General features: G+C 46.5%; 1 protein-coding gene across 4 annotated transcripts; it reads left to right on the top strand.

The window, feature by feature from the left end:
* Window positions 1-2675: 2675 nt before the first annotated feature.
* On the top strand, window positions 2676-25483 carry LOC105311379 (acyl-coenzyme A synthetase ACSM4, mitochondrial-like). Of its 4 annotated transcripts, XM_023527069.1 has the most exons (7): window positions 2676-2680; window positions 3189-3191; window positions 16330-16581; window positions 18395-18605; window positions 21446-21653; window positions 24443-24586; window positions 25291-25483. In XM_023527069.1, the coding sequence occupies exons 3-7, from the start codon at window positions 16381-16383 to the stop codon at window positions 25463-25465; spliced, it is 939 nt and encodes a 312-aa protein (XP_023382837.1). In that variant the 5' UTR covers window positions 2676-2680; window positions 3189-3191; window positions 16330-16380; the 3' UTR covers window positions 25466-25483. The 4 variants fall into 4 exon arrangements, with proteins under 4 accessions (XP_023382837.1, XP_023382836.1, XP_023382838.1 ...); XM_023527068.1 differs by lacking the exons at window positions 2676-2680; window positions 3189-3191 and adding an exon at window positions 12577-13081; XM_023527070.1 differs by lacking the exons at window positions 2676-2680; window positions 3189-3191 and adding an exon at window positions 14714-15086.
* The last annotated feature ends 680 nt before the right edge of the window (window positions 25484-26163 follow it).

Genomic DNA, 26163 nt, shown 5'->3' with positions numbered 1-26163 from the left:
CGTCTTAAAGAGAGATAGACGTCCAGATAGAAACATCTAGATAGAGAGAGAGAAGACATATAAATACAGATGTCTCTGACTCTCGGCCCTTTTAACACACGGCGAGATAAGTTTCTTACAATAAGTAAGACAGAAGCCGGACCCTGCCGTGTCCCCAGGTGCAGCCAGGAGTAGGAAGGGCTGTTGTTTCCTGGGGAGGGAAATTAAAACAAACAAACAAACCAACCAACCGGTGTTTAAGGGTTTAAGTCAAATTAACCACCTGGGCTTCAGGGCCCCAGATGATGTAGATTAGGTTACCACGTACACTGCTTCAGATCGTCCATAAATACTGAGGTCGAAGGGAGGTTGTTCGCTTGCTGTGTTTCTCACGTATTTGGCCGGATGCTCAGATCGTGAGAAATGGGGAGACCATGAAATGCTTTTGGAAACATGTCACCGTCCCCCCTTGTTCCACTGGAGTATAAGTTCACAAAAGGAGGGATTTCTGTCTGTTTGGTTCACGATTCCACCTCTAGCGCTTTGAATAATGCCTGGAGCATGGCAGTTTTCTCAGTATTGTTACATGAATCGGTGTGTTTCTCCCATGGTGGCATCCATATGTGTCGGCTCTTCTCCTGGGGGCCTTCTCTTTGCCCTTGCTTGGCTCACACATTCGTTTTCCTCCCAAGGGGTTATCTGCGGCCTGAATGGGGTATTCTTTAGTCTTTCATTCATCGACGGCCTGGTCAGACCCTTTATACTGAAAAAATACCTAGAGGAATATTTTCCACTGATAAACTCGGAGTTTTTCATTTTTAATAGACTTATTAGCAACAAAGCAAAAGACACACACTAACACACACACTTTGGTGCATGAATCTTATTTAAACGGAACTGGTCATTTGTCACCCCTAGGAAGACTCAGAGAGGGAGGGTTCAGTTCGCATCAGCATCGATGATAAACTATGTTTGCTGCAGTACAATCCTCCCCACATCCGTGATGTATAGAACAGCAAAGGTTGGTTTGCTTTTTGCTCTCAGGTCACGACTTGGGTCTCCTGCGGTCTTCTGTTCCTGGCTGATGGAACAGCCACTATTTGAAGGGTGGCCAATAGGTGTGGGAGAGGGAGCAATCACATGCTCTAGCCTGGAAATGATGGACATCGGTCCCACTCATTCATTGGCCAGAACTTGTCACTTGGCCACAGTGCATATTGCAGCTCTACTGGAGGGGTGGGTAGCTGAGCAATGATGGCCACGGTTGTCATTTCGCCACAAAGTATTCCCCTGGGTCTGCTTCACAGATAGGATGAACTTGCTGCGAGGATAAACCGAGATCCTGTGGATCTCCCGTGTTCAGCATGCTCCTGCTTTTCATCCCTTCGATGTGCCAAGGTTGTATCCATACTTTATGTATAAAGATAGTTCTCGATTTCCAAGCATATGGGAATTTCTAGGGAGCTTTTTACCAGTGACTTCTAGTACAATTACACTGTCAGAAACGTGCTCTGTGTAGTTTTATTTCTCTGAAATATATCAAAATTTGCTTTATGGCCAAAATAAATGAGATTAATTTTTATAAATGGATCATATGTGCCTAAAATTAGTGTGCCCTCTACAGTCGTTAGATAGATACAGATCTAGGGACAGAGCTGTGTGATCAGGATGGTTTGCTATTAAGATCTATATCTGATGGGTGTCTTGCGTGCTCGCAGTATGAGCTGCCGAGAGAGGGGTGTGAAATCCTCTGCGTGTGTGTGTGACTCTTCCTGCAGGCCTGCCATCATTTGCTTTCCGAGTTTCTCAGACTTTGTCCGTAGGAAACCCTGGCAGTTCAGAGAGGAAGATGAATCATCCTAAACAATCACCTTCACTCAAAGAAGAATCTATTGTTTTCTGAGCCTGCGAAGGATGAAATGTCTCAATGACACTTATTGGAATGAATATCCCCCCCTCTACGAGCTCAGTTCTCTTTCCCCACCTCACCCTTGAGCACTAAGATAGACCAACTCACCTTGCATGTCCCTCCTTTCCTCTTGGTCGTGGCCATTGACCGTCGGAACCTCAGCTTTGTTGGTGCCATTGGGCCTGATCTGGGTAGGAGTCAACTACTGTTACCAGCACCGAGACCAGTGCCGGATGCGGGCATAGTGCCCGTGACTGAGGACGTCTTACCGGCTATCGACGAGCTGGTCTTTGTCCTTTGGGCCTTCGATCCGTGTGTTTAATCATTGTCCTGGGAGTGACAGTGGTTACTCGAAGGCAGTGCACAGTTCTTAGGAGCACACATTTTCCTGACCTTGGCCGTGAAGGCTGAAGACGACAATATTACAGATTTTAGAGGCGACCTTCTAGAGCTTCTTATCTGCACAAAACCAAAGCTGGGTGTGAGGATTAGTATGTGTTTCATTATGTGTTTTGTTTCTCCTGAAATACTTGTAAATTCAGTTTTTGTGCAATGTTAGTTTTACCTTTTGTTTTGGTGGCCATGCATTTGGAAGTTGTACCTTCTTCATGAATCGATTTTCATGGTTGCTGTTGACCCATTTGGGTGCGGTACTATGGAAATAAACGTGAATTTGTTTTGCTGGCTATTTGGAACCGTTTCCTTAACTAACGTCCGTTCTCATAGTTTTCATCGTAATATACAAGCTCACTGTATTATGCAAATTTTTATAGACTTCAGAAATCTGACATTGTGTGTCCTGGTTCCAAATCGACGTGAACACTGAAAGGAAATTTCAATGGTTTTAGAAACGTGGGCTGAACAATAATGCATAATTAATTTTTGTTGGAATAATAGTCCCAGTATCATACGAGTAGCTGCCCACCTCTATGTCCATTTCTTTAAACATTATACGTATATTACAACAGATATTTACCTTCTCACACCTTGAGGTCAAGGTGTTGGCAGGGTTGGTTTCTTCTGAGGACTCTTCTGTGGCTTGTGCATGGCTGTCTTCATGTTCCTATGTCATTCTCTCTCGATATGTGTCTGCGTCCTAATCTCTTCTTAAAGGGACATCGGTCATATTGAATTAAGGTCTATGTTATGACCACAGTGAAACTTAATTTCAGTCTCATTCTGAAGTATGAGGTGTTAGGAATTTAACTTATGGATTTAAAGGGGATGCGATTAAACCCACAATAAAGGATTAATTAACTTTCTCGTCATTTCTCTCCTTTTGGTTTTGGTCTTTAGTCAGTTAGTGATGGGTTATTTTCACTGTCCTTGGGTACTTTAAAGAGGATTCTGAGGTCATTTATACACCTGTGTCTAAAAATAACACCTGAGTCTGGCATTCTTGCTCTACATGAGTTGGTGCCTATGGAGGGAGGTATGTTTTGAAAAAAATAGCAGGGAAGATGGGTTCATAGAGCCAGCTTTCCTACCAACCTCATCTTGCAAGCTTGGGGCCATCCCTGTCCCTCGCGACATGTCTGGATCAGGGATTTTAAGCTCGAATGTCCACAGAGGCTGGACTGGTACAGTATGTGGAGGAGCAGGCAGGGGTGAGGGAGGTGGTGGGAACCATTTGAGATGGGAGAACACCCCACTTACATGAAGCAGACAACTCTCAGCTCATCCAGTGGGTACGGTCCCTCCCCACGATTCTCTGCCTCGCGGCTCCTCAGCCCACAAGCGGAATCCTCACCCCTGAATCAGTCAGTTGCGCCTTCAACTTCGGGTGAGCTGAAACGAAGCACTCAGTCCAGCGATTGGCCCCATTGGGTCTGATCTGGGTAGGAGTCAGCTACTGTTACCAGCACCGAGACCAGTGCCGGAAATGTGCCTTCTTATGGCGGAGGAAAGTCTGGCTCTGTGACCACCCTGTTAGCCATCTCGTCCCGAGGCAGATGGTGACCCGAGACCTGTGTGCCAGCAGCTGATGAGGTTCCGGACCCTTTGGGGCACCCAGAAGTCCTGCAGTGGCTTCCACCCCGCCCCTCGCAACTCTCTCTACCAGTCTTTATCGGGAGCTGGAGCCCGGACGTGGAACGACCACGATACACCCGAGGAATTTAACTTTGCAAGTGACGCCCTGGACCACTGGACGCAGATATAGAAGGCGAGGAAGCCTCACTGGCCGAGTCTCAGCTCCCAGCAGACCCAGGGGCACAGAACCAATGTGGCTTCTCTCCCGACCGGAGTTGTGGGCAAAGCCCATGTTTGGGGGTTCGATTCTCCGCCTAGCCGCGTCTTTCCTTCTCTGAGCCTCACTGTTTTTGTACACGAAGCCGCGATAATTTTATCGAAGAATCGAGAGAGCTGGCGAGAGTATCTGCTACACAGATCGTCATGACCCAGTACAGATTTCTAATCACGATGTCAACAAGTTGTTAGTCAGGTATTAGTCTGAATTCCTCCCTTTGACCAATGGGACTGTGAGTTTAAGTGGAATTCATTTCATGAAACGTGGCCTTCACTTCAGGCTACACCCAGTAGGAAGGGACAGACCACCTGATGATGACATGAGCATCTGACGCGTGTAGCTAAGTAGTGGCATCCATCCCCCTATGAGGACCGCGAGCCCAGCCGCAGTCCTCCCTGTCAACTGCCTACTTGAGCCTGGCGTTAGGGCACACCCAGAGGAACCAGTTCCCATAGCCTGTAGAGTCTACATGTCCCTGCAGAAAAAAGCCAGGTGCTTTGTTTGCTCTTTCCCAAGAGACAGAGCTAGCAAGCAAGTGTAATTTAAAAACTATTCGTAGCTCTATCTGCCTTTTCTAACAGGAAAAGAGAGAAAAAGATGAAATATTTGAAGCAATAATGATTGAAGCAATAATCATTTTCCAGGATTAATGACAGTCACCCAATCGCAGACACAGGAAGCTCAAGGAATTCCAAACAGGGTAATTCCCCAAACAAAAACAAAACAAACAAACACCAAAAACTACCCCTAGACATATAATACTCAAACTACAGAAAATCAAAGATGGAAACAATTTGGAAAAGAAACCAGGGTTAAGAGGTAGGTGGGGAGGGTACAACCCTTACCAATAGAGGAACAAAGATAAGAAGTATGTCAGATTTCTCTACAGAAATTACATAATCAACAAGAAAGCGTAATAAAATATTTAAAGTGTGAAAAGTAAAGAAACGTCAATCTAGAATTCCGTCACCGTTGATATTATCCTTGTAAACAACATTGCACGGTAAGAAATTTTATCAGGGATAATGAGGGTAGGACTTTGGTAAAGGGTTGACCATCCAGAAGACACAACAATCCACAATGTGCCAAAATACGTGAGGCAAACGCTTACGGAATGGCTAGGAGCGAAAGATGAATCCTGTATTATAACTGGAGGCTTCAAAACCCCTACCACTCATTGTCAGATTCAGCAAGTCATCGACAAATTCAATGAGGATACAGTAGAACTGAACAGCATCGTCGATCAACAGGATCTATTGTATAGACTGAAAATTTAAGTATAAATAAATACAAACTTATAGTGGGAGAGAAGCTTACATTTACTGTTGTGCATTCATCAAGTATCTAGATAAAACCCTTAGAAACATCGCCAAAGATATGACCAAACGATATGGAAAACGTAGAACACAATAATGCGAATATCTTTAGCTATATCAATATCACGGTCTCTAACTATATTATATACTATGTCTGTACTTATAACTAGATTGATATCTATGTTTCTATCACCACATATAACGATACTGATATTCATAACATCAAACTAACTGCATCTGCACCTCTAACTAGTGCTATGTGTATATATATTCCTCACAACACCCCCACCCATCGGGGCTCAAAGAAATGTTAGCGTCTTCCCTTTATGACTAATTCAGAAAACCAGAAGACAAAAATTGGGAAGAGAACACCCAGTGTGCCTACAGGATGTCCGAATAACAGATAAATAGATTTTTCACTCCTCAAATATGTATTGTGGGTCTACCCTGTGTCACGTACGGTTTTAGGTGCCCTCCGAGGTGAATTAGGCTGCGGGAGCTCCTGCCCTCTTGGGGTGTATAGTCCGAGGACATCCTATGAAATGGTTTTAGAGAACGGTCTTCTGAAGTGCTTTCAAGTGTCATTTGAAACCGATTTGGCATGGTGGCTCTGAGAGGCAGCTATGCTAGAGGAGAGTTCCTCAACAGACGTCTGATTTCGATAGCCTTGGGCTGAAAAAAAAAAGCTATTTATTTATGAGGCAACACATTTATCATGTCCTAGAAAAACGTAGAGTTACAGAGCCAGGGTTGGCCTGCCGCCTACCAGCTAGGTGGTCTTGGCCACTGTTTGTGTCCAAACTTGAAGGCACAGTAATAACAACTTTGCTTCCCGCCAGGTTTGGCGAGATCATCCTCGTAAATCACTTTGCCAGCTCGGTGTCCCATAAGGGTAGGACTCAATAAATGTTGCGATGCCTTCTCACAACCAGAGAATTCGGACACCAACCCTAAAGTTAGAGATTTCAAAGAAAAAAAATTTTTTTTAATGAAAGCCATTCCCCTTGTATAATGCGAACCTGATTCTACAGTTTTCTTTCAAGTGTTCACCTTCGGGCTCTGGTTTACTCCCCTCTGCATGGTCCCCCCACAGCCCGCCCCCTGCACAGATGGCGAACATAAAACTGATCACCTACTAGGTGCCAGTCACTGTGCTAAGCAATTCATATATATATATATATATATATATATATATATATACACACACACACACACACACACACACACACACACACACACACACACACACACATTCCCATTTATCCTCCTCACTCAATATCAATGTCCTCATTTCGGTGGTTAAGAAAATCGAGTTTCAGAGAAGTTAAGAGACTTGCCCAAGGTCACCCAACCTATAAGTGACATTGCCAGAACTTGAAACTGGGCTTTCAGATTTTAAATTCGGAACTCTGTGTATACTTTTCTGCCCCCAACACGCACACATGCACACGTGCACACACGCACACACACACGCTGGAGCTGTCGCTTGCCGGCCATTCACCCCCATCTTACCTGGTACCGGCTGAGCGACAGGCGGGTAAGAGGTTCTTGGACTGCTATAGAAAACACAACTTTGCACATTCCGTTCTCTCTGATCACCTGTGTCGTGGAGGGTGTACGCGACAGAACTCAGCTTCTGGCTGCAGAGGAGATGGAGAACGTGGCAGGAAGCGGGTGATTGGAAGGAAGAAGACATTCAAGCAGAACAGGGCAGGAAGCACTCGCAGGCCCCTGAGGTCGATGGTGAGAGGAAACAAACTCTGCCAGGTCACCTCCAGCCTCTACCTGGAGGCTGGCACTCAGTGGAAGCGAACAAATAAAGCCGAGAGGAACCCGTTCGCAGTCCTCTGCGGCGACCCGCTGCCCTGCCCCAGCCCTGCACCACCGAGGTTTCTATCTAAATGACGGCCAGGTAGTCAGGTGGCCTAGTAGTTAAAGCCTGGGTTCCGGAGGTAGGAAGATTTGCGTTTCAGCCTCAAGACGGCCACGTCTTTGTCCATCGCTAGCCCCTTTTCCCTAGGCTTCTGTCTCCTCTTCTATCACATGGGGAAGGAAATTTGACGCCTGTCTCCCGGTTGTTTTGTCGTGGTCGTTATTGTAAGAATCGGATGACACGATTCATGTGAAGCATCTAGGAAAGTGCTTGGCGTAGTCGGTGTCGGCCGTTTTTATCGATTCGGGATTCTGAGTGGCAGTGTGGTGTGCCAGCACCATGCAGCGTCTGTGGAATCCGCGGTCTTCATCTGAAATTCTGGCTTGGCCGCTCATGAGATGCGGCTTCAGCACGGGGTCAGAAGGCCGGGCCGCCCGGGCTTCCGCGAAACCCCCCGTCGGCCGGCTCTGTGCCATTGAGCAGATTTCCGATCTCCCGGCGCCTCCGTTTCCTCGTCTCTAACGATGGGTAGATGCTAGAGCCAGAACTGCGAGGGTCGCACTCACACTTTTCCTCCACTGCCACCCACGTCAGGGGGAGGCCATTGAAATCCGGTTGAAGTCAACGGACTCCAGGTGGAAGCGACCCAAGTCACTTCCAGCCCAGGGCACTTAGGGGCAGGTGTGAGTTCGCTGTACCGTCGCCACCTGACCCGTAGTCCTGGGAACCGTGCGTGAAGACGGTGACATCGCCCTACGGCAGAGACTCTATCAGCCTAGCTCTCTGAGCGACTTTGCGTAGCCAATCCCCCTGTCGATCCGAATGCTTCGCACCCCTTACCCTCCTTGATCTTAGAACCAACCTATGGCGCGTTCATTCATTCGAGAGATATTTGAGGATGGGTAGAGCCTGGAACGTGTCAGGCAAGGCGACTGCTTCTCAAGAAGGTTACCGTCGTCCCGTGATAGGGAGGCAAAAGACGACAAGCGAAACCTCGATTCGACAGGCAAGAGGATTTGAAATGGTAATACGTGCCCAGAAGAAAATAGAACGAGGTGATGTAACGATGGGACTCGGGGGCGGGGCGGGCGGGGGGCACGGCGAGTGCGAAGGCTTGAGGCCGACTTTTTCTAGGGATGGACGAAGGCTGGTGTGGCGGATTCCTGAGCGAGGAGAAGAGAGACGATGGGGTCAGAGACGCAGAGAGAAGACGGATCACCACGGACCTGTTTGGCCATAAGAAGGGTTTTGGCTTTTGTCTGAAGTGCCATCGGGGGTCTTGAAGGATTTTAAGAAGGAAGGGATGCGGTCCAGTTCAGTAGCGAATTGCCTCGGATGCTCCGTTTTGAAATGGAATAGGACCGGAAAGTAAAGAATGCAGAAAGGACACAGCTTGTGTTCTGGAGAGCTCACTGGCACTCCTGTGGAGAGGGCATTTTCCAGGGGCGAGAATGGATGTGGTGCCGCGAGTTAGGAGGCTTTTGCAGTGGTCTATCAGGTAATGATGGCAGCTAGGACGAGGGTGATGGCAATGACGATGGGGGAGGCGGATGGATGTGGGACGGTTTTTTTTCAGGTGTCGTTGACATTCAATATTATTTTCTATTCGTTTCAGGTGACAGCTTAGTAGTTAGACATTTATATACTTTATAAAGAGATTCTCCCCCTGCCCTTCAGTACCCACCTGGCACTATACGTAGGTATTCCAATATTACTGACTACATTCTCTATGCTGTACTTCATGCATGGGATGGAAATTTTGAGAGATCCCATTAAGAGGACTTACTGATGGTTTCCACAGAGGAAATGAAGAAGGGACGAATGAAGGGCGAATCTCAGGCTTTTGGCTTCTGCAATGACATATTCAGCAGGTTGTTTTATATCTGTAGAAACTCATGCCAAAGGGATTATCTAATACGTCCCAGCTCCCAAAGGCTCTAAGGGCAGGGGCGGGACTTGAAGCCGCTGAGTTTTGTCCTGCTCCCGACAATATTCTACTTCTACCCTACCTGCCACGCGCCTCCATGTCTGATTTCTGGCTTTTTCCACCAAAGGACTAGATATGAGTTGCTGAGGTCTTTCCAGGGAGGGAGGGGCTCGGATTGTCTTTACATAACCTAGCGCACTCTGTCCTCTCTGGGAGAAAAAAGACATCTTTGGCTCTGAAATTGAGACATTACAAAATCCCAGTGTGGCTTTATCTTTGGCCAAATAATAAAAATTCATCAACACCCTCTCCTATGTCTCAGATCCAGTATTGCATGGACTTGCGTCTCCCGAGGGGAGTCTTTTGAAATACTGTTTGGAAGACAAACGTTATTTCCAAAACACCTTATTTTGAATGCATTATTTTGAAAACGCCTGGCATATAGAAAATATAGAAAATATGGAAAGTGCTCCAAATGGCAGCTGTTATTGTTTTTAAAACAGAGACTGCAGAGTCAGATGGGTAGAACCAAAAGCCTCGTTCCACTGATCATTAGGTCAACAGGTTCTGGGAAAGTGATTGCAATACCGTGCTATAGTTTCCTCACCTGAAAATAAAAATAATGGTCCCTACTTCACAGGATCGATATGAGAATGAAAGCAGAGAACGCATGTAGACGGCTTAGAACAGCGCGTGGCACATTGTAAGAGTTTTTCTATTACTGTCATCATCATCATCATCATCATCAAAGGGTAATGGGAAGAGAGAAGAAATAATTACTTCTTAAAGACATCTTGCCTGAAAGAATTTATAAACATATCCTCATTTGTACATATATTAATACCTCAAAGTAGGTCTTTTTCTTTCCATTATAGACACGAATAAATTGAGACTCAGAAATTTTCCATAACAAGAAAATATTGACTCGAATTTCTTGAATGTTGATGACGTTCCAGGCACTGTGACAAGCCCTTTGTATGTATTAAGTCACATAATAGAAACATTATCCAGAAGGTACTATCGTTACCACCATTTTATTAATGAGAATATTGATGTTCAGAGACTCTTAGCTACTTACCCAATGTCATACAGCCAGGAAATGGTAGAAATTGCATTTGAATCTAGATTCACCCAGCTCTAAAGCTTTGGCTCTTAGACACCATGTTTATTCACCAGGGTGAATTGATCTCGGAGAGAACTTCAAACCGAAAGAATGCACAATTCTTTGCTCGTCAGGCTTTGCTTTGATTTTTAGAGTCAACCTATTCCGAATCTAAGTGCAAACACCCAGAAGCAGAACAAAGCTGAGCTCGAAACTTGTATACGGATTGCAATCCGAATGCTCTCTTACACTGACCTGGGAACTGATAATACCTATGATCATAAAATAGCATCTGGGGACGAGGGGGGGGTTAATGCTTTTAATTGAATTAAAGTGTACATACTCACAATACACGTAAGTGAGTGCCAGAGAGCAGTCGAATCATTCACGACCAGGAATATAATTACAGAACACTCACTTTGAGTAATGGAGTAGGGTCTTCCAAGGAACCAACTTTCTGACAGATACCAGCTAGAAGCCCTGGACAAAATACCAAAACCAAGACCAGAACGTACCCTAGAGGAACCAAAAGCTGTCAGAAAATGGGGGGAGTCTACCCTTGGAGAAAATGAATGATATTGGGCGAGTTACCCATTTTTATGGGGAAAATTCAAGAGAGAGAGAGCCAGAGAAGGGAATCCCTAAATGCTGTCTTTAGATTTTGTCCAAATGTATGGCCTATCCCTACACAGAATCCTTTCAACCTCAAGCTAAATGAGCTGAGAGAGGCTCAGAGTTTCTGAGCATCGCAGAGGGGACAGAGTTGGGAGCGCGAGTCTGGCCAAGTTCACCGCTTACTAGAACAAATAAGCAAACAAACTAACAAAATCACTACGCTTCGGGGAAACGGATCAAAATCCAGAATCTCTACAATCTATTATAGAAAAATAGTCAGCATACAATCCCAAACTACTAGACACACAAAGAAACAGCAGGAAACCATGACCCATTTTCAAGAGAAAAATGACATCAATAGAGAAAACCCATACATGAAAATTAGTAGACGAGGATTTCAGTAACTATGCTATAGCTTTAATTGTTGCAGAAACTCAGACCAGAGAGAAATCAGGCAGCACCTGGAGGTGTGGCGTTACTCAATTTTATTTCGCCAGCGGTCCCAGAAGAGCTAGTGCTCTGAAAATCTGGGCCCCGAGCTTAGGGGCAGATTTATTTTTATATTCCCATTGTTACAGTTGGCACGGGCTGATTTACAGACCTCTGACCTTGCTGCAGGCAGTTACAGATCATAGGATTTTCTATCTAACAAGCACTAAAGTAATACATCTTTAGGGGAGGATGAGTTCTCAGTTGACCTTGAGATTTCTGGCCTTGCAACAAGCATGTTTACAGAAGAAGAAAAGAGCTAATTAGAAACGTTGGCCAATTAAGAGGGAAATTCCTCTTCATAATAACTATGCTCAAGGACTCAAGTAAAATATGCTCATAGTGAACAAATGAAAACATTTAGCAAAGAAATAGAAACCATTCTTTACACTGAGAATCTTTAGCGGGAAAAATACGTGACTTTCAATCAAAAATTCAGTGAATGACCTTTAAATTATTTTTTTCCAAGAAGAACTTGAAAGAAGTGCCCCCCCCCAGGAGGTGCACCTTTTCTGGGTGTAACCCGAACCCCCCTGGGTGGCAGCCTCAGTGAGAAGTCTTGGGGAGCTCTAAAGTAGGAGACGATTACAGGTGTGAATATGAATCTGTGAACATCATTCTCCATCACTAAGGGCGGCTTTGGGCAAAAACGAAGGAAACCAGACAGCAAGCCTAATGAAAACACGGCCTTTCAGTAGTCAGTGTGAGCAGGACTAGGGACTAGGGGTGGGGTCCCTTTCTGCCCCCGCAAAGACATCCCATGGCCTACTGAGCAGTCCCCAAGGAGGTAGGCGTGGTGGTGGGATTTTATCATTAGTCTTTTGGAAACAAACAAACCAAAAATCTGTCAAAAGGACATGGTTCTAGAGGGGGAAAATTTGGCGTAGATGATAGTGTTGGGAAGCAACATCCGACAGAGGAATTCGGACGCTCAGACCACTTTGTTAGAGGAAGGAGAATTTATTAGGCCGGCGGAGCGCGTGGGCTTAATAACTCCATGCACGAGCTCGCTCTATTTAGATTGATTACAGTTTTAGACCTCTGCAGTGTCCATGCAAGGGGCGCGTGATTCCTTTGAGGTTTCACATGTGCAGCCTTTCTCAGGATGGAGAGTGGAAGCTTCAGGAGGGGGATGCAGTGGGGAGGAATTTCCAGGCCACTGGTCTTACAGGTCGTTTGTTCTGCGGGCTGTAAACATGCAACAGGCATTTTTACAGGAGTAGAAAAGTACTGATTAGAAATGTCGGCCAATGAGAGGGAACTTGCTCTTCATCGACAGGCCACGTGAGCAGAATGAATCACGATATCATCCTCATGGACGAGAATATTCCGCTAATAGGCTGGAGCTTAGCCATTGTTCGGCACTGAACCCCGCGAGGAGGCTGATCCTGCATTTCCTCCCTCTCCTCCCAGTTGTACTATCCCTTTAACCACAAGGTGTTCAGAGACCTGAACCTCCTCCTGGGGAATTAGTATCCTCCCAGCTGCACACCAGAGACTGGGGCTCCGATGGCATAGGTGCCACCGAAGGAAGACAAGAAAGAAAACAGTTTTCTGGCCGATACAGAGCTGAGTCCTTGAGAAGAGCCAGGGGCCTTTCGGGATCAATAACATCTTTCTCTGGTAAGGAAAAAAAATACATGTGGTAACGTGAAAGTGACTAGTAAAGTGTATTTAAATCTGCAGAGCAGCAGTGAGAGAAGAGTCCCATTGTCCTGCCATAGCTGGGTCGCTTCAGACCCAATGCTGGGGAAGTGTCCCTTAGACGGGAAAATGGACCTGTACGAAGGTCGGTAGAAATATGGCAAAATCTGTGACAGCATTTCCTCGCATTGGCTTTGGAGGGCTGGAAGCTGCGCTGCTGGCCAGGTGAATGTCCTTAGGTACGTGACTCACCTCTCAGGGTCTCGGGCCCTGAGACATTGAGAACTAAGCGGGACGGTGTGCAGAAACACCTCACACGGGGTGAGCGCCAAAGTCTCGAACCTCTCTTCACTGTGATTATTTTCCTCCATGTCAGCTCTGGGGTCACCGAAACTTCAGAAATCACCCTCGATCGGGGCTGAGGTCGGGGGATGTTTTGTTGAACGCACGTATAGAGACATTTCTACAAAAGTAATGTTCTAACCCTGAGATTTAACCCTGGAATCGCCTGAACTTCCCACGGAATCCCGGGATGGGGAACGGCGGGTCAGGGCACACCGGCGGCTCTTCAGAGTCGTGTGACCTTACCCATGCATGCCACAGAGAGAGACAGAAGGAAAAGTTGCTGGCAGGAACATTTTCAGTTTCACTGAAAGATCCTACTCTGTGATATCTTGATTTGTATGTTGTTACCAATGATTGTGTTTGTAAGACCTCTTTTCCTGTTGGAAATGCTGGAATCTAAGTTCAGATCAGATCTGTTTATGAAACTTAGTTTTGGATATGTCGGTATGTTGATCTGATGATTTGTTAAGAAATGGAAAGTTTGTCCATGGAGGTATGGGAAGTAAGAACGATTCAAGAAAAACATTGTCGTTTCTGGAGAAGATGGAGATTTACATTTCAAAGTACCTGCTATGTTGTCTGCACTGTGCTCCTCCGGAAGCAAGAATGTCCTAGGTGTCCCAGATCTTGAGAGTCTTTACAATTCATCATTAAGCCTGGACCAAGAGAGATCGAAATGATGGAAGTGAGGGCTAGAATGCGTCAGACCGATGGGGGCTCAGTGCAGCCCCAAGAGCCTGGAGCACAGGGACAGGGTGTTAAAAGAGGCAGGGATGAGATGCGTCGCCATGACGGTAGCGGCTCCAATCCAACGGCTCATCTAGCTGCTCGTAGGTCGAGCAGGTAAAGCCCCTGCCATACAGAGTACTGACGTTTGATTTTTACCATGCGGCACTTGTTGAATCCTGGTCACATACCTGGCCCGGTGCCGAGGTGCCCACTTATGGCCCACGAGCAGCCAGTGAAGAAAGTTTTACCATTACTCTGATTGCACAGGTGACCGGACACCTGCAGATGTTAAGCAGCTTGGCAAAGGTCTTCAGAGCGATGCAAGTGTGTGGCATGTGTGTGTGAGCACGCGTGTGCGTGCCTGTGAGCGTGTGTGTTTCCGACGGGGTCTCGCTTTCGCGATATGCTAAATCATGCGCACGGCCCCTCATTTTCTCCACCTCCCGCACCCCTTCTTTACCCATGATGCCTCCATCACACTTCCAGAAAACCGCCCCGTAAGGCATTCACCCCCTTCTTCGTATGTTGACACTGTAGAGTTCGATCCCAGAAGTGCTGCCATAAACAGCCCTTTCTGGGTCGCAGTCAATTGCATTTGCTCCGTCATCCAGACGCCACTCTGAGCAGCAAAGCGGGCCTGGAGCCACAGAGACGGGGCGCCATGCCCTGTGCCTTTGTTCTCTCGCTTCTATGTTCTCACCACCCCGAAGCCGCAGGCACCCTTTGTGCCAGCAGATGTTTCCACTCCGTGCGAGGCAGCTGCAGGGCACCGGGGCGAGCGAGTTCACCTTCGGCAAGGAGCCTTCACTGGAAAAGGCAGCACAAAGCATCTGAAAAGCAGGGCAGCTGAGCGGGCGAGCTCTGAAGTCAGACACAGCAGCTTCAAGCCTCGCCTCTGCCATCATGAGATGTATGACTTGGGCACGTTACTTAAGCTACACGGGGCTCGGTTTCCCCGCCCCTGAAATGGAGATAATCGCAGTACCAGACTCACAAACTTGTCCCAATGGGGAATGATACCAGGAATGTAAGGTGCCTGGTCTACAGAAGCACTTAGTAAACATTGGTTTGCATGAGTGAAGAAGGGCTGCATCATGGGAAGTGTGGAGGATGCAAGACATCGCCCCTCCCCACGCCGTCTCGGGAGGGGAGAGAGACAGGGCACAGGTGTTCCAAACGATCATTAATGATACAAATAGACAGCGGTCACCCGAGTAGTATAGATGCATGTTATGGAAATTCAAAGGAAGAAATCATCACAGAATTAGAAAAAAAAAATGTTAGCTTACAGATGGCTGTCCAGTAAAAGAAAGTGAGTTTACCAATATCACCAAGCTGGTTTTGAAAGAGTTGGGAGTAAAGCCCAGGTCTCATGATTCATCCCGTAAGATCGTATCATGAAACTATATTGTAAAATTACAAATGAAAATAATCTTAACGATAGCATTAGTTAACGCTGTGAAGGTACTTTTTACATGCTAGGCGTTTCACATACATTATCTTATTCAATCCTCACAATAACCCTGGGACAGAGTTATTATACTCTCCCCCATTTAAGGGATCAGAAATTGAGGTACAGGAGGGATAAGCAATTTTTCCAAAGTCCTATGGCCTGAAAAAGGGTGAGCCAGGACCTAGATCAACAAGGGTTGCAACCACCTGTAACGGAGGGCTGGAAGGGAGAGGCCGGAGGGGTAGCCAGAAGCAAGGGGGTGACTTTAGATTGTTTGTGGTGGAAATGGACATTCATGAAAAGTGAATGGGCTGCTTTTACTAGAAGTAGAGGAATTTGCAAATACAGTTAGGACAGAGGACAAGGCAGGAAGAAGGGGCCCTTGAATGTCAATCCGGGCAGCAAATACTATCTCTTGTTTGGTTCGGGAGAAGGTAGAGACAGAAGACAGGCGCTTGATAATTCCTTAGTGGCGGGGCTTTTTAGCTTTCAGGCTAATGTGGTCAGAGACCGAATGAGGAGGAAGATTCCACTGGTGGGGAGATTGGTCAGTGGCTGGCCGCTGCAGCTCTGAAGAAGGATGGGGTGTTCTCCAGGGGTTCCCCAACTTCCCAGGGGCTCAGAGACGCAAGCCCACTTTCCAATCCTACCACAGAGCATCAGGGAGACACTAACGCTCTCCACCCGCCTCTCCCCACAGGCCCTGTGCTACTTCCACACCTGCACCCGACGCCAGGCCCCTTTGGGAATCATGAAGATTTTCTCTTGCTACCAGGTGTTCAGATCCATCTGGCTCACCAGGCCACCTGGCCGGTTCTTTCACAAAGTCCATGGGCTATGTGCACCTCTGACTCTTGCTGACTTCGAAGCCATAACTCTCTGTGAGAAGCCAGTGCCCAAGAAGTTTAACTTTGCTGGGGACGTGCTGGACCAGTGGTCCCAAAAGGAGAAGGTAGACGATGAAGAGCTCCCGTTAGATGCTCGATGCCCCTTCCGTTTCCTTGTTGCGGGGTCTGCTCTGCACTTTGATTCGATTCTTTCATCCGTCTTGGCTCCCTTAGTTTGCTTTCCAGCTGCTCTCCCCTCTCTCTCCAGGGACACTCTCTGGGCCTCAGCTACGCATGGCTGCCTTTCTCCGGAGCCTCCTCTGTCCCCTTCACCATGGGCACTCAGAGTCACGCTTCCTTTCCTTCATCTTTCTCTCGTGCTACACTGTAGCTCTGGCTCTCCGCACCCTTACTGGGGCTGCTCACGGGCTTATCCAAGACACAGTGAGTGATCGGTGCTCTGCTTTTACGAGCAGTCATCGTGGGAGCAGTTAGGTGAGAATCAGAAGTTGAGAAGAATAAAGCAACGAGCCTTACAGAGTGTCTGCAGTATAGCCTGGGGTCAAGGCTTCTGCTCACTGACCCCCACCGCATGACAGGCACTGAGCTAAACTCTCTACTTCTCAGCGCTTACAAAATGCACTGCAAGACCTGTGCTTCCGAATATCCGCAGTATTAAGTGACGTCGAATCAGTCCTTCCTGTGAGAGAGGAAAGTCTTTCTTTAAGCCCATTCTGTTTTAATACCTCCTGACACTTGCTAAACTCCCTTTAGAACATACAGATCAGGTAGATGTTGATGATCTCTAGATGCAAATTAAGAGCATATTTTGTTTGCAATGTGCTTATTTTTCAGTAAACTCCTTTTGGCAAGCAATACTGATTTTCCAGTTATGGTGGTGATTAAACACATTTTCCTTCTTAAGTAAATGTACACAAGTGAGCTGATATAAAGAAAAATACAGAGAACAATAGCACGGGTGTAGACAGATCTTGCAAAATTTCGCGATACTCGAATGACTAAAGATTAAGAAATACTGACCTATATTATTTCGTCAAATCCCCACCACCACCTGGGGACTGAAGACAAGCAACTTAATCTCGCAGAAGTTAAGCTCCTTCTCCAAAGTCACCAATGCCAAAGGCACCTGAACCGGGCCCTGACCTAATGGTGCTCACGTATGTAGGTAGGGACGCATCTGTAACACAGGACGGTGTCACGGCGTCACCGGGACTGTGAGCACAGTGCCACCGGAGCTCAGACAAGTCAGCCAGGAGAAGCGCTGGCTAAGAAAATCCTCGCAGAGGGTGAGATGGAAGGCGGGCTTGGAAGTGTTTTCCAACGAGGGACAGTAAAATGAGAATCGCACATAGGGGAAGGGACGGGGAGTCATTTTTTCCCCAGGGAGATACATAAAAGGAAGGTTTGCAGTCCACAGGACTCACCGTGTAGCATCGAATCAATCAGTCGGGCTGGCATTGTCCCCACCTGCACGGCCCACCACCTTGCTCTTCATTTCCTATGAAACCCACCCCAGCCTTCTGGGCATAAACAAATGTCATGCTTCTATCAACGGAGGCACATCCGATAGGGTTATGTGGATGGAACAGAATTTAACTTAAGCAAGAGAGAAATTGATTGGAGGGATATGGGAGAACTCAAAAAATGGGGCTGGAAGCTTGGAGTGTCTGGGAGAGAAGCTCTAAGTGGCCCATATTGAGTCCCATGCCCACCTGCTGGTTAGGGAAGGGTGAGCACCCCGAGGTTGTCTCGCCAAGGCTGTATTCCGCAGAAGGGTCGTCCCCCAGAGATGAACTGGGGTGCTCTCAACTGATTCCACAGACATGGATGCTGAGGGGACATAACAGTAGATGTCCCATCTACCTGGTGACCATTCATCTAAGCCTTCTCCTCTCTTTCCCGTGTGCCCGTAACCAGACAGGAGAGAGACCGGCCAACCCAGCCCTGTGGTGGGTGAATGGCAAAGGGGACGGGGTGAAGTGGAGCTTCGGAGAACTGGGCTCCTTGTCCCGCAAGGCGGCCAATGTACTCACCAAGTCCTGCGGCCTAGAGAGAGGTGACCGCGTGGCCGTCATTCTGCCCCGAGTCCCAGAGTGGTGGCTTGTAAACGTGGCTTGTATGCGAACAGGTCAGTGCCAGTGATGAACTTTGCTAGACCATGCAGAGACAGAGAGACTGAGAGCTCACTTGTTACTTCTGACCGAAGCCAGGCTTACACAGGACGGCAGAATAAGAGTTAACACGAAGAGCAATCATGCTGTGATAATAGCAACTACCTTACCATTTCACAGGAGAGGAAACTGAGGCTCAGAGAGGTTAAGATGCTCACCCAAAGTCACACAGCTAGCAAGCTATGCAATTGGAAGTGCTGGATTATGATGTATTCACCCAGATGATCCAGAATTTACTTCACCGAATGCATTTGGATTCTCCCTGACATGAAAATACAAAAGATAAAATAAAAAAAATAAAATAATAATAATAATAATAATATTTTTAAGAAAGAGCATTTTAGCATGCAAGGACTTGTTAGAATATGTCTGTAGATCCCAGCTGGAAAAGCTCTACCTCTTCCCAGGCAAACAGACGAATGTATTGAATGACACGTTTTTCTCCCGAAGTAGTAATTTATAATGTACCGCAAATAAAATTCTGCGGTGTTGCTTCCACCTCTAGGGCAGAGGTCAGAGAAAACCATGGCCCATGGGGTGGCTCTGGTTTCATCATAAAGCTTTATGATTTTCATGGACTCAGCCATGCTCCCTCATTTACGTGTCTGTGGCCTCTTTTTGCTCTGTATCAGGACTGCTGACTGACACAGAGATGGTACAACCCACAAGGCCGAAAGTATTTACTATCTGTCCCATTACAGAAAACGTTTGCCACGACCAGACATGTATAACTCAATTAAACCTAAATAAGAATATCAAAGCATTCTCTGTACTACTGTGTTGAACACAAAGATACTTGTTGCAATATGATCGATAATAGAAAAATTGAAAGCTATATAGAGATAATTAAATATTTTATAACTTAGCTGAGTCTAAAGTCTGGTGGAGGTGTGTTTATTGCTAATTGAAACTGACAATGCCTTTAATGATGGGATATCATTAAAAGGCCAATTATAAGGATTTCATAACGGTGTTGAAAGATGCTCTGGCTCCCAATATCAAATCAAAACGCTAATACATAAAATTTATTTTGCATTCACTATAAAAAGGAACTTGCAAATGTGAAACCAGTTGTGCATTAGAAGATTAAAGGTGGTTTATTTGTCATAAAAATGCATTTAGTATTATGTAACATGTGTTACGTAATTTGTGAAATGTAGAGATTAAAAATGAACCCACAGATTGAATGGTCAAAAATATTTAATTAACTTTTAGATGCTCATCAAGCAGCTGGGGATTATGTTACTAACTCAAAATTGTTAACTCTTCTGAGCGAACGTTGACAGGCGTGTACTACGCCGTAAAGTATGTACAGTCTAAAATCTGCTAGAAGGAAACCTCCCCCTTAACTCCCAAGCTAGATATCCAGCCATCGAACACGTTCATGGTTTAAATACACCAGGAATACTATTACTGAGCCCAAAAGAAAAAGTGGCTTGGAAAATAATCTTATATTTTTGGATTGCGGAAGGATCCGAGATCATCGGAGCTAAGGCGTTCTAGTTAACTTCCTTGTCATCACTTACTTATTCATTTCTTCAAGAGGGGATGACACGTAAGCGCTCTTAAAATACATTCGATAAATAAAGTCTCCTTCCTAGGAATCCAACTCTACCTCTCCCTGTTGAGCTGACTTCAGGGACCTCGCCAAGAAATAAACAGCTTGATTTGTGGTACCGATCTTAGGCATCTCAGATGTGTCTTTGAATCCTGGTTATGCCACTTGCTGCCTTTGCGACCCCAGGGCTGGCTGTCATCTCTACACTGGGATTAATCTTAAGTGAGACACCAGGCACATAATAAGTGCTCGGTAACGCTTTGCGCACACTCCGCTTTCTTCCAGTGATTCGCTTTAGCCAGTGCCCACCGCCGTGCCTCTGACACCCCTCTAATTCTCTCACAGCCATTCTTCTCGCAAGGAGCTAGTAGCACAGAATCAGGCCGGCGCTTAGAACGCAGTAGGGAGGTGGGATAAACGAAGCATGGCCCGAACAGTGAGGGCACATCTCGAGGAGGCCAGACCGTGGGGAGGCTTGAGGGCCGGCTCTGCCACTCACCTGCCGTGACCCAGGCTCAGATGCCATCAAATGGCAATGACGGCACAGACCTACATGTCCCTTAAATCAGCGGTTCCAGGCTTTCTGGCTGCACAGGCTTTGTATAAGAATATGTGAGACGACATCCCCCCCATTGGTTATGGTGGTTTATATTGTTCTGCGCTAATAGAGTATGCATGCTATAAAATATATACAAAAAAGAGATAAAAGGATTTCCATGCATTGTTTTTATTTTCAATTTCTTTTCTCATCCCTTGTGAATTATCTCGCAAAACTCACTTCGGAGACCATTGGTTCAAACGTGTTCATGAAAATGTGTTACGATGTGTAAGCTGTTATTTGCGTTCTATAATAATGATATAAATATTCGAGAAAATGTTGCATAGTAATAGCCCGCCATTACAATGTCTACTGTGTGCCAGACACTTACTGTTATTAATTATCCCCACTTTACAGGTAAGGAAAGGAAGGCAGAGAGAGAGCGAGCACCAAGCCAAGGTCACAAAGCTAGAGAGTTGCAAGGACAGGGTTAGACCCAGGGCCTGAGAGACTCTGAGGCCAGGGCTCTAAGGCTCTCGCAGTGATCAGGGATCTGTGGCAGGTCCCTGGAGGACAGGCAGGGGGGCAGAAGGCCGGATCCCGCAGCCCCGCTCCACCCCGGCACAAGCCCAGGTGTCCACAGTCCACGGTGTCACGGAATGAACAGCTCCACTCAGCTCGGGGCCCCCTCTCCTCCCCAGGGCTGGTCTTCATGCCGGGAACAACCCTGCTGACGGCAAAAGACATACTCTACCGGCTACAAGCATCCAAGGCCAAGTGCGTCGTGGCCAGCGAGGAGGTGATCCCAGCCGTGGAGTCCATCGTGTCAGAGTGTCCTCACTTGAAGACCAAACTCCAGGTGTCTCCACGCAGCCGGCAGGGGTGGCTCAGCTTGCAGGAATTACTTCAGTGAGTATCTCCCCATCCTCATCTGCGGTTCCAGAACCAGTACCACTCACAGCTGCATCTCAGAGTCGCCTTGCCTCCGAGGACTCAGTAATGCCACGAGTTGACCCGGGCTCCTGCCCAGAAAGGAATCACCCGATGGCAGGGGGAAGGCAGCTCTGCCTCCACTTCCCGTTCCCACCTGGCCTGCCATGAATGTCCTGCATAGCTTGGCCCTCGCCTAGCTCGTGGACACATCTCCCACCGCCCTCCCTGCCTTGAGCCCCTGTGGCCACTATTTTAGTTCCTGAAGCATGCCTTCCCTCAGGGCCTTTGCACCTGCTCCTCCTGCCTGGCATGCTCTTCCCTGGTCCCTTTCACAGTTGGGTCCTTCCTGTCAGATTTCAGCTCGATGTTTCATCGTCAGCGAGGCTGTCCCTGACCACCCTACGTAGAGTAGAATTTCAAGCTACTCGGTCAGCTCTTGTGTTCTTCACAGTCCCTGACGCTAGCTGAATGTCACGACTAGTCATTTACCGTCTCTTTCTCTCCCGTACCTGTCATTGGCATATTAGAGTCCATGGGCCAGTTCTGTCTAGACATCTGTTTTTGTAAATCAAGTTTTAGTGGAACACAGCCACACCCCTTTGTTTATATACTGTCTATGGCTGCTTTCCTCTTATAAGAGCAGAGTTGAATAGATGCAGCAGACACCTGAAGGCACACAAAGCCTCAGATATTTATTATCTGGCCTTTTACAGAAAAAGATTGCCAACAGGTAAGCTCCAAGAAGGCAGAGGCACTGTTTGTGTAGCTGATCACTCCATCTGCAGTTGCTACCATATAGCTGGTGTTTAAGAAATATTTACCGAATGAACGAACGAACAAAACAGATCGGTTAGCCTCAGTTTTCCTCATATGTAAAATGGGGATCATTATACTGTGCGTATCTCAAGTGTTATTTAATGACAAAATAAGCTAATATGGGAGAAAGTACTTTCCGCAGTCTAAATAAAAGGGGAAGAAAAATGGTAATGAATGGTTTTATTGTTCATACAGCTGTTAAATAGCTTATGTCTTAAAAAAAACTTCTTCCAGAGAAGCTTATAGAAAGGGGACATGAAAAGCCTGTTGAATAATAGACCAGTTTTTCTCTTTTTGTTGGAATGAAATTTTATCCGACTAATTAGTGTAAACCAAATCCTATCGATCAATCCCCAAATTCTCTCCCAAGGCCCATGTGAATCCTGCCTTTTATAAGCTGTGTAACTTTGGGTAGGTCAAGTGACATCTCTGAAACTCTGTATCTTCTCCTTCAAATGGGGATAAGGATAGTGTAGTTGGAGAAGAATCAAATGTGAAATGTTTAGTATAATGCCTGGCAGAGTAATCGCTCCATATATATTACAGTAATGATAATTATCGTCATTATTATTTTCAAGTAGATACAGTCATTCAGCAGTGCGGTGATTCCCAGGTTATTTGAATAAGCTCCTCTATCGGTAAAATATTTTTTAACACACTCCTCGGATACATGTATATTTCTTTATAAATTACACACATGTACTTTTGAACATTACGCAAATATAAGAAATAGGCATTTTGAAGAATGAATAAAAGCATACATGTAACTTGAGGTTTTATTTTCTTCCTCATCCAAGTTGTTTTGCAAACCCCCTGGGCTATACGCACCCCCACTTCAGAGGTCCGCTGTCATAAACAACTACCATATTCTGCTGAGTCCCCAAGAAAACTTAAGGGTACCACAAAAGTGACAAAAGGGACTTTGAACTGACCGTGAATTTCAAAATGAAATTTAAACATTTGTTGGGGAGGGGGGCGTATTTTTCAAGATAGGAGGAGTCCCCACTTCAAACGATCAACTTTGGAGTGTCTGACTCCAGAAACGCACGGAGCGCTCCTCTGAAAACTAAGGGAAGCAGAGCGATCGCTGCCAACAGATGGCCAGTCTTTGAGAAAACCACACGCAGGAGGAATGAGGGCTCGCGTCACATCATTAGAGTCTGTCTCTATCCAGGGAGTTCATTTTAAGGCTTCTCACCCTCCTTCTGCCTCCCAAGGATAGAAGTCCATGAACACACTCCAGAATACTCGTAACAGGATGGAGGAAAGGTCAAAATCATGGACCAGACTGATGTTTCTCTTTTCTTCTCCTGGTAAAAAGGACACTTCCCTTCTCGTCGCTACACTTTCCCACCCCACGCCCCTCCCCTGACCTCCAGAGCTGTACAGGGAACAGTTGACCCTGAAACACATGGCTGCCTGACACCTGAACAAAATCAGTTTTATCAGTGCAAGGAGGACGAAAGGGATGCTATCTGCTAAGGGACTGTGTCTGCCAGTGATAGCGAAGATACTGAATAAAGAGTATTGCAAAGTTTGATTCAAATGCCAAAAGACCTTTCTTTAAATCATAAAAAGCTCCTGAGATGTTCATAACCACTTATAAAAATTCAGTACTAATTTTTAAAAATTCATAGATTAAATAAAATACACATCCATTTGTTATTAAAAGAGATTGTGCCATTTGGCCTACAGAGAGAAGGACTTTAAAGAGACAGACAGACAGACAGACAGGCAGGCAGACAAATGAACCCTTAAATCTTAGCAATGCCCTGCCAGTTCCTTTAGGAGCTCATGAAAACTGCCTCTCAGGCAGGCTCTGGATTAGGTTCTGCACTATTAATGACCTTCTAGTATGAAGAGCGTGGACATGCAGAACTAAGGGAGGAATATCAGAGTTAAACTTGTCTGCCATCTGCGGCCACCACCTCGGGGGTCCTGTTTTCCAGAGCCGCCTCTGAAGAGCACAGCTGTGTGGAGACCACAAGTCAAGAACCGATGGCCATTTATTTCACCAGCGGGACCACCGGCTCTCCCAAGATGGCCTTGCACTCACAGAGCAGCCTCGGGATTGGGTATACCATCTCTGGAAGGTAGGGAGAAGAACCCTGTCTTTGCTAAACGCCTCTCTGAGCTGCCAACATGTGTGCCTAGTCAACGCCTCTACACGGATGGCTGTTGGGTATCGCCCATGTGACATCTCCAGAACAGAGCTCTGACGCCCCTGCCCAACCCCCGCTCAGGAGACGGCACCGTCTCGCTGACTGATGCAGCAAGAACTTCATTCGATCCCCACAGGAGCACATCTGACTCCTTGTCCTCACCGCCAGGGAGACTCACCCACCTGGAAAGGCCCTCCTAGACATCCGAAAACGAGCGCATCACTGTTTCATTGTCCTTAGAGCACGTACCGCTATTTGAAATTACGACACTGATTTGTGCATTTCCTCATTTTAATGCGAGCTTATGCGCCATCTAGCTCCCTAAAAAGAGCAGAACTCTGTTCTTTTGCTCACCGTGCCTAGCATATAACATTTGCTCAATAAATATTTGTCGCATCGATGGAAAAATTCCGGAAACTATGCCAAACCCAGCCTCCCACTCTACTCCCAGACTACCTAGAAATTAGAAAAAAGTCCTCTACGAAAGTGGAAGGGAGAACCCCTTATCCTGCCTTGCGGTTTCTTTCGGCCCCTCCCTGTAGCCATTGGGCTCCCGGGCCAGTCCTCAAAGATACCAGCTTGTTCGCTTTCCCGTTCTGTTTTGGTCTGTCTTGTCACTTCTCCGCATCATTCAGGTATTGGCTAGACCTGAAGTCCTCAGACATCATATGGAGTCTGTCCGACACTGGCTGGATCAAGGCCGCCATCGGCAGCTTGTTCGCTCCCTGGCTTTATGGAGCCTGTATCTTTGTGCATCGGATGGCCCAGTTTGACGCTGACACCTTCCTAGACGTAAGTTGTGATGTCTAAATACATCTCTAACTCGTCACCCCCAAAACCACAGAAAAAGGACTCCTTAGAATACAGGGCGCCTTGCTTTACAGAAATCACTCCTTTTCAAGAGGCAAAGCCTCTGGGGACTTGGTTTTTCAGTTTATTTGACTGAGTGGAGAGGGAACACCTGTCACACTCCAGCGCGACATCCTCTGTTGTTCAAGATTTGCTAATGTCACATACTCTGTGGCCATTTAAAAGTCTGATTCTCAAAAACGAATTAGAAGTCTCAAGTCTAGACAAAGCTATGGTTTCTGATTAGTGAAACAAAGACAATCACTGTCAGATCTGAACCCCTGTGTGGGGACCGAACGCGGGGTCCCCCTTTGCCCCCAACCCCAAGCTTCTCACCATTAATTCTCAGAACCCAATACTCTTCTCGAAACCAGGCATGTCCTTCCATCTCTGCCAGAGACAGCTAGACGGAGGTATCGTATTGCTTTAGCATTTAGAAAAGCGTGCTTTGGGTAATTATCTTTCAAGCATGAAAAATCTATGAAGTTTACAGAAGCGCACATTATTAAATACACAGCACACCTGTGTGGGGGGAAAAGCTATACACACCCTGTGATTGTGCGAACAGGTCTGACGAGATGGCTTGAGGTCTGAACAGAAGTGTAGGGTGACATAAGAACTGGAATCTCTACACGGGTTACAAAGTGCCCTGAGGTAGA

Source organism: Pteropus vampyrus, unplaced genomic scaffold, assembly GCF_000151845.1.
Source record: "Pteropus vampyrus isolate Shadow unplaced genomic scaffold, Pvam_2.0 Scaffold1000003592, whole genome shotgun sequence".
Taxonomy (NCBI): domain Eukaryota; kingdom Metazoa; phylum Chordata; class Mammalia; order Chiroptera; family Pteropodidae; genus Pteropus; species Pteropus vampyrus.
The sequence above is the reverse complement of the archived record's forward strand: the minus strand, read 5'-3'. Positions and strand labels throughout refer to the sequence as shown.

Coding starts and splice junctions, on each gene's coding strand:
- LOC105311379 (XM_011387360.2), top strand. CDS start 16,210: ATGGGGTGTTCTCCAGGGGTTCCCCAACTTCCCAGGGGCTCAGAGACG. Junction 18,606..21,445: donor CGTGGCTTGTATGCGAACAG/GTCAGTGCCAGT, acceptor TCTCCTCCCCAG/GGCTGGTCTTCATGCCGGGA. Junction 21,654..24,442: donor AGCTTGCAGGAATTACTTCA/GTGAGTATCTCC, acceptor CCTGTTTTCCAG/AGCCGCCTCTGAAGAGCACA.